This window comes from Rhinolophus hipposideros (assembly GCF_964194185.1).
Source record: "Rhinolophus hipposideros genome assembly, chromosome: 9".
Lineage (NCBI taxonomy): Eukaryota > Metazoa > Chordata > Mammalia > Chiroptera > Rhinolophidae > Rhinolophus > Rhinolophus hipposideros.
The window spans coordinates 56007079-56015455 of NC_138055.1; the positions used below are offsets into that span (position 1 = coordinate 56007079).

General features: G+C 52.4%; 1 protein-coding gene across 2 annotated transcripts in view; it reads right to left on the bottom strand.

Annotated features, from left to right (window-relative positions):
• Positions 1-5013, bottom strand: part of ANKRD52 (ankyrin repeat domain 52) — a 16953-nt gene extending 11940 nt beyond the window's left edge. Inside the window, exons 1-11 of one of the 2 annotated variants that reach the window (XM_081061501.1) lie at positions 4868-5013; positions 4468-4551; positions 3930-4008; positions 3658-3728; positions 2408-2608; positions 1840-1927; positions 1558-1700; positions 1081-1293; positions 742-820; positions 342-456; positions 68-150 (exon numbers count right to left, since the gene is read on the bottom strand). In XM_081061501.1, coding sequence (XP_080917627.1) covers positions 68-150; positions 342-456; positions 742-820; positions 1081-1293; positions 1558-1700; positions 1840-1927; positions 2408-2608; positions 3658-3728; positions 3930-4008; positions 4468-4551; positions 4868-4894 — 1183 coding nt within the window. In that variant the 5' untranslated portion in view covers positions 4895-5013. The remainder of the gene's footprint in view (positions 1-67; positions 151-341; positions 457-741; positions 821-1080; positions 1294-1557; positions 1701-1839; positions 1928-2407; positions 2609-3657; positions 3729-3929; positions 4009-4467; positions 4552-4867) is intronic. The other variant, XM_081061502.1, reaches the window with a different exon arrangement.
• Between the last annotated feature and the right edge of the window lie 3364 nt (positions 5014-8377).

The window sequence follows — 8377 nt, forward strand, 5'->3', positions numbered from 1 at the left end:
CTGAGCAGAGGGGAAAGGCCTCTGCTCCCCGGCACACCTGCTCAACCCCCAACCGGCCAGCACATACCTGAGGAAAGAAGCTTACGACAACAGTCAGAGAATCCAAAGAGAACAGCTAAGTGCAGGGGGAACATGTCATGGATGCCGCGCCTGGGGAGAAGTTGGGACTCAGTCCTTGGGTCAAGGAGGGACCAGTTATAGACCTCTTTTTTTGTGGCCCCCCACCAGCCTAGAAGAGCGTGAGCTTCCCTTTGGCCAGCTTCTTTGTGCCTCCATGTTTGATGTGAGCGATGTGTACAGATCTGAGGCAGCCTAGAAGGGGGGCCAGGGCCCCGACTCACCGGGCAGTATCTGCGCCATTGGTCATGAGGGTGCTGATGAGTAGCTCATGTCCGTAGCGAGCGGCCACATGCAGTGGCGTGTTCCCAAATTTATCAGCACAATCAATCTCGCTGCCTGAGGGGGATGCACACACACAAACTCAGACAGACCTTAGGCTTCCGGCCACGCGTGCTAGTTAGCTACCATTTGGGTGCTTTGTGTGTGCCAGGCTAAGCATTCCGCGTGTCGTCTTGTTTATAACCCTTAGGGATGGAGCACACAGAGCAGGGCCCAGCTTACAGTGCGAAGTACCCATCCTGACGGGAAGGTGGGCTGGGAGGTGGAATAAGGAAGGAAAGGGGTTTCTAGAAATGAGTTCTCTGGGGGAGGAGAAGGGAGCGCCGTCTCCCGAGTCCATACCATTCTGGATGAGGATCTGGGAGCGGGTGAAACGGCCATGGATGGCAGCCATGTGCAGAGGACTTTTCCCTTCTTTGCTCTGTGGAAACATGGCAGGTTTTTCGTTTGGTTTTTGTTAGTGCACAGCCCGGAGAATGCCGGTCCCCTTACAAAAGACACACCCTGAGGACAGTGCGGTCATACGGACATCTTCTCTACTCTCGCCCAGGGCCCTGGCGAGATCCGCCCAGGGGACAAGCAGACAATTCCCCCAGAGAGTTACCCCAAAGGGAAGGTACAGCCAGGACCCCAGAGCCAGGCTCCTCTCCCCACTGGGCTCAGCCTCATCCCCTCAGATACCTGGTAGTTGACATCAGCCCCGTTGTTGACCAACAGCTCCAAGCAGAGCGCGCCATTGGTGGAGACTGCAGCCACGTGGAGTGGCGTGAAGCCCTTGTCATTCGGCTGGTTGACATTGGCTCCTGCATTTACCAGCTCAATAGCCACAGCATCCTGGCCCAGGTAGCAGGCGATGTGCAAAGCTGTGTTTCCAAAAGCGTTGGGCTCATCGATCTGGATTTCCAGGGTGAGGGTAAGGGGGTGAGGGAAGTATCAGCTTAAACAGACAGCCTGAAGAATCCCAGAGATCCAATGACTGCCTCAGCCCCCTCAGCTTCTTGACCCAAAAGACTAAAGGCAGTATTACTTAAGGTATTATTCAGATCCTCTTACCACATACTCCATGCCTCCCCAAACCACACCTTCATATCTCTGTCACAGACTCTGACCTCCAACTCCCTGCCCTTAGCTCCCAGCCCCCGTGCTCAGCACCCTGACCTCAGCCCCCATCCGGAGCAGGTACTTCACCACTTCAATCTGGCCACTGGCAGCAGCTGTATGGAGCAGCCCATAGCCCTTGCGGTCCTTGCAGCCAAGGTCTGCTCCCCGTGCCACCAGAAGTTTCAGGACCTCCAAATGCCCTAGGAAGAGAGAGGATGCTCTCAGGGAGGGTGAACTCTCAGGCCCTGAGTGCCTCTCTCTGAAGGCTGCAACCCTCTCTCCCTGCCCCCAGGAATCCTGAGGGTCAAATTCCCGCTCTTCCTGTGAATGCTTTCTCACCTAGGAAAGCTGCCCAGTGCAGAGGCTGCCGTTCCTTTTTGTCACAGACATTCAGGCTGGCTCCCTTGTTGAGGAGCAGGTTCACCGTCTGTATCAGGATATGAAAGACACCTGTTCAAAGCCAGGTTCAAGCCCTCAATGTACCTAAGAGCAGAGAGGCCTCAGCTCCTGAAAAGGCTGAGGCAGCCTAATGTCCTTGTTCTTGAGCAGAATAATTTGGAGAACTAGAGGGAACAGAGGAAGCAGGCACTAAGGAGATTCCACACAGATTCAGAAGTTTGAGTCAAAACTCAAGGAGGTCTCTTCAGGTGATCTGGTTCTCGAGCCCTTTTGAAAAGTCTTTGAAAATGTGTTGAAAGACATGGCTCTCACTTCACAAAAAGGCATATATACCGAAATTTCCCATACAACTCCAGACAGTTTATCACCCTCTTAAATTCCAAGTCAAGAACTTCAACCCATCCTGACCATTCATTCAGTGCTCCCACTGAGGCCGGACGGCCCAGAAGCCAGGGAAGGTGAGCAGGAAGGAAAGGGAGGCTAGGCATAGACTGGGAGAGGTCCTCACCTCTAGATGCCCACTATGCACTGCGTGGTGCAGGGCACTGCGCCCACTCCTGTCAGCCACGTTGAGGCTGCTCAACAGTGGTGCCAGAGCCTCAGCACACTTGGTGGCCCGGTTGGCGGCAGCCACATGCAATGGTGTCTGCCACAGCTTGTCCCGGGCATTCACATCAGCTGAATGTGCCAGCAGCAGCCCCAGCACCTTCTGTTGAGGGGCAGGGGATTAAGAGAGATGACAGAGGGGGAGCAGGAGGTAAGACATAAGAAATGGAAGGAAGAACAAGGTCAGCATGGCACATGTGGCCCCGTTTCCCCCCTCCCCCAACACAAACAGTCTCTTCTGTTTTCCAACATATCTAGCCTCTTAATACCTACTTTCCATCTTCTGGTTCTTCTTAGAGCTTAAAATCTTCCCACTTTGCTAAGGAAATCATGAATCCCTTCTCTTCCTCAAGCCACCTAGTATCATCCCCCAACCCAGACCCTGAAAATTTTCACACACACACACACAGCCACTGCCAAACAAATCCATGCATGTAGAGGATCCCAAGCCCTCACTGCTCCTAGGAGAGATATACAATCCTGTGACGTTAATGCCCCTAACAGCTTCCCTCAGCTCTTCCATAGGCAACAAGATCATTTCCATTACCTGGGTAAGAAAACAGATAATGGCTCCTCTCCAAAACCCAGGCTAAAATGGCCCCCCCTAATCACCGCTTACCCCATTTCCACTGGCCTGTCCCACCCCTTCCCTGTTGGCTGGAGCCAGGGAAGTGACCGTCTAACTAAGAGGGAGGTCTACCTTCCCCACTCTTCAGGGTTGATGGACCCAACTGATGAGGCATGTTTGACCCCGGGGCTGTCAAATTTCATGCTGTTTGAGGGGCAGGGATGCAACAGATCACTACCCATGTCCCTCCATCACAAGGAAACAAATCTCAGTGCCCAGAGGGGGATCAGACTCCAAGGTAGCCCCCCAAGGGAGGGATGAGTCACTCAGGCCTGGCAGCAGGGCCCCCTGCAGTCTGCCAGCCCAGTGTTAAGCTCTCCCCTGACGTCACATTAGCTGGCAACACTCAGCCCCCCCTTACCAGCCAGTTCTAGGGATAGGAGGGAGGGGCCAAGGGCTGGTCTTCTCCCTCGCCGGAGTAGACCAACTTGCAAGGTAAAGGAATGAGACTCTCCAACCCTTAACCTTCACCTTTAACCACCTCATCATCTTCCGAAGGGTGAAAAGAGGCGGGAGACCTGTACCTCATTTCGGGAGGCAGCAGCACGATGAAGAGGGGTCAGCCACAGTGTGTCCTTAGCGTTGACATTAGCACCTGTGAGGATATAATTTCCTCTTTTGAGGGGAGGTGGAAAGAGGTAGGGAAGGAAGCCGGTAATCAGGCCAGGGAATTGGGATGGAGCTGTAGCCTCGCCTGGACCAAGCACCAGAGAACAATCCTTGGATACGAAAAAAAGAGGCTCCTCCCCACAGGTCCCCTCCCTAGGTGCCACACCTTCCAGCTCCCCACTTTCACCTGACATCAGTAGCAACTGGAGGATGGGGACATCGCCTACGTAGGCAGCAGCATGCAGTGGGGTTCGCCTCTCTTGGTCCTGATAAGGTGAAAAAGAAGAGTGGCTGTGGGGGTGAACTACGGAGGACCCCAGCCCATGTCCTAGAGCCCCAGCCTTCTCCCCACCTCTTCCCATTGGTTCTGCAGCCTCTAAATCCCCATCCTGGATCACTGCAAGCACCTAGGGAGGGTGGGGTTAGGGGGTCAGGGCCAAGGGGCCTGCGAAGCAGTCTCCTCCTTTCAAGAGGGGAGGGGTCGCTGCAGACACTGTTGATTCAGAAGAGAACACCGTTTCTGGGCATCCTCAGCCTCCCGGATCTGTGCTGCGAGCCTGATCTGTTCTCCAGCCCTAATGGTAGAGCAGGTGCCCATCCCGGGGTGGAAAGAGCTACGGCCTCATCCGAACCAAGGAGACACGGAGCCGCCCCACTGGTGGAGAGGGGTCCAGAACACCAGGGCCCAGATTCCGGGCTCGTCATCCTCCCTGATCTTAACTCACCAGCACATTGATGTTCTCCTTCTGCGAGAGGAGGGAACGCACTTCCTCCACATCTCGGCTAAAGATGGCCTGGACCAAGGGCGGCTGCAGGGAGAACCGGCGTTCAGGGAACGAGCCGGAGCGGAACCCAGGAGGGGGGGCGGGGGGCACCAGGTTTGGGGGAGGCATCGCTGGACGGGCTCCGCTCCGGGGTCCGGGCTGCAGGGGGCTCCCGCGGTGTCTCCGCCGGTCGCCAGGACCCCAAGGACACCGGCTCAATTGAGGGGAGCGCGGCATGGGGCGGGGCGGGAGCCGCGGGAGCCCCGGGCTTGGGCCCAGCCTAGGCCGCACATCCCCGGGCTCGCGTGGCCGCGGCGACCGGCCCTGGAGGGAGGAAGCGGGAAAAGGCAGGAAGGCTGACCTGGTCCGTGATGCTGAGGATCCCCATGGCCCGGCCCGGGTTCCGTCCGCATCGAGCTCCCGGCGGCGGCGGCAGCGGCTCCACCGGGGACACCGGGCGGCCCAGGCGGCGGCTGCGGCGGCTGCTGCTGCGGGGAGAGCGCGGCCCCGCCTACCGGGGGGCGGGCGAGCGGGAGCCCGCAGCGCTCCCTGGCGGCCGTCCCGGGCCCGGCCGCAGGGTCCTTGGCGCCGCCCGGGCCCTGGCGCCCTCCGCCCTGCTCTGGCGGCCGGAGCGGCCCCGGCTCCCGCACCTCGCGCGCTGTTTCCCGGCTTCCCAGGCCTGCCGCGTTGTGCTCTTCGCTCCAGTCTGACGGCCCCGGGATCTCCCCACAAGTCTCTAGCGGCAACTCGGGCTTTGGCCCTGCCGTGCCTTCCAACCAAACGGCACCAAATGGCTGTCCCGATCTCACCCAGCCCACAATGCCTCCGCAGGAGCTGACTCCTCGGGTCAGCTATTATACACCCCCAAATCCCCTCAGACTTGGGGAAACGCGCGCGGAGACTTGGGGATTATATATGGCAATAGCCTTAGAAGGAGGGAAGGCGCCTATCTCCACTGGCGGTGACATGAGTGGGGTAGGAAGGAAATAGCAAAAGTGCTCAGACTTCATAGAGAAAAACCCAAGGACTTTACTGCTGCAGAAAAATCCCCACAAAGAGTCTAAGATAACTGGCAGCTGAAGACCTCCAAGGCCAACAGAAGGGGCACTTTTCGACTCCCTAATTACTCTACTGCCAGGTTAAGGTGGTAGGGTGGCGGCTACCTTTTAAAAGGCTCAACGGTTTCTCCCCAGAAAAGGGTGGGGGTGCTTCCCCTTCCTCTATTGAGAGCAGCCAATCAGGGAAGATCTGGATGGAGGGCGTCCCAGCCCAGAAAGGGAAAAAGAGGGAAGAAAAGTGGATATTGGAAAATTGGTACTATTTATAAAATGTGATTCAGAGTCCTGTTCAGAGCTCAGCAACTCAATAAGTGTATTAGGAAGAAGTGTAGCACCTTGGCGCCCTGTCAAGGCATAGATATAAAAGCCCTCCCTTGCTCTCCAACAATCTGTCTCCTCCTTGCTTTCAATATCCCTCTGGAAAAACACACAAGACATTGGTACCAGGGCTATTTCCTGGAGAGAGAAACTGGGAAACAGGGAATGAGGTATGAGAGGGAAATTTACCTATCACTATATACCTTTAATAATGTTTTGATTTTTTACCGTATTGAAAATAAATGCGGTATTCCTGAAAATATTACCTCTTCCAGGAAGTCTTCCCTGGTTAACAGGTTCTTTCCCTTTTGTTTTAGGTCTCCTTGACATACTTAATTTACACTGTCACAATCACGTTTAAATCACACCCTTTTGTTCATTTCACCTTATATCTTTGACATATGTACAAGTACCCAGTAGTTCAGAATGGATTTTAAATTCCTTGTCTTTCTTTCAACACAAGACTGCACATTATTTGTTTGTTTTTCTATTAAAAAAGGATTTTGAACTTTGAAAGCCAGGGTATACAGGCAATTATTTTTGTAGCTCTAGCAGAGCACTACATGGGAAGAGGCACTTAACATTTGATGATAAAGAAGAAGAAAGAGAAGAAGAAGAAAGAGAAGCTGAAGAAGTAGAAACCAAAGGTAGTTGGGGATTAGATGGATATGGGTGTTGGGACATGCTGACTTGTCTATTGGGTATGCTAGACCTTCCAGGAAGGGCTAAGCTAGGATATGGCCTAGAGGATGGGGAGGAGGGGACTATGTAGCCTCCATTGCCTGAAATAGCTCTTGGTAACCTGAGGAATTGGGAGTCAGGAGTTAAGCTGGAGTCACGTGCCTGGTTCTGGCGTGGGTATGGAGGTGAACAAGGAAGGTTGCCAGCTGGGTTCTTTGGGCAGCTGGAAGGAGGAGGAAGGGCTAGAAGAGTTATTTTTAATATTATTCAGAGCACAGAAAGAGGATTTCCCAGTAGGGAAAAAAGGGATATGATGTAGGTAACACAGATACTTCCAGGGCTCAGGGAGAAGCACAGGGTGGAGGTGAAGGAGGCCAGAGGTGGTGGCAAAGCCCTCTTATGCAGGCAGTCCTTCTGGATTCAGCTACTGAATTCATATTTGGATAAATCTGGGCAGATGCCTACTTGTCCTTAAGACTCAATTTTCATTCTTTTAACAAATGTTGGTTAAAAACTCACCATTGTGTACAGCCTTATACTAATTGGTTTGGAGGTAAATGGTATCTATTTTTGTGGAGCTTATAACTTAGTAGAACACACATGTACACATGAAACAACTAGAGAATATGGGATATATGCTACTTTGCATGACATTAATGTTAAGGAATGGGTTTAGTCAAGAGGGTCTTCCTGGAGATGTATTTTAAGTTAGTACTTGAAGGAAGTTATTGATGTACAATGATGGGGAAATGGCATGCAATCGGTTGTTTCAAGTACAGGGAATTAACTAGGAAAAATTTAAATGGCAGTAATTAGTTAATCTAATTAGTAGGGGGACAACAAGCAAATTGGCTTGGCAGGCCTATTGTACCTTGGGGATTCTGCAGCAGTTAACTCGGTTAAGGCAGAGTGTTAATGAGGTCACAGTTCAGTCATGTATCCCAGTTAATTTCTGTCTTTTATCTGGCCAGATCCTTCCTCCTCACTCTAAGCAGCTGTCTCACATGTGTAAGCCCTTAGTCAGAGAGAGTGGGGCCAGACAAGAGAGTGGGGTTGGAAAGAGTAAATCTGTTACCCAAGGTCATATGCCCATCCAAGAGAGGCTCCATTTTATCATCTTTGAACTGGAAGGAGGTACTGTATCTTGGATGGTTGGGGTGGGGATGCTGAGGGAAAAAGAAGAAAAGTTAGGAGAGAAAAAGAAATTAGATCATTCCACCAGTTTGGGGCTTTATACTCCTGTATATATAAGGATTAAAACACCTTCCTTACAAAATGTTAACTGTAAGCCAGAGTTCAAGGGAGGGCTCCTGCTCCTTGAAATTCAGATAAAATGGGCTCAAACTTTAAATCAACCTATATCCAGTGGAAGGCCCCAAATTAATGCCAATCTCAAGGAGTGGGGGGGATTTGGAGGATTTGTATCTGTTTCCAGGCCCCTGTTTTGGGCAAGATGTCTCTTCCTTCCACACCAATTAGACCCAAAAGGCAACACTGTCTTTATTTTGTCCCCCCCCCCACCTCCCTGCTTCCCCTCAACACTACTCAGACAAGGCTTCCCTGACTGTGGAGAACTTGACTGACGATTTAGAAGGAAAGCAGAGGAGGGGCTTGCACTGTAATAGCATAAACATCTTTAAATGTAACAGCAGGCACCAACATTCTTAAAATGTCCTTCCTCTAATACAATATGGGAGAATTTTAATGGCTCTTTTACCCACCTAGATCCAGCTCTAATTGCTGATTTCTCTCCCTTCTCTCCATTTTTTCTTTTCTTTTTTTGTCCTCACTTTTATCAAGAGCATTCCCTGCCC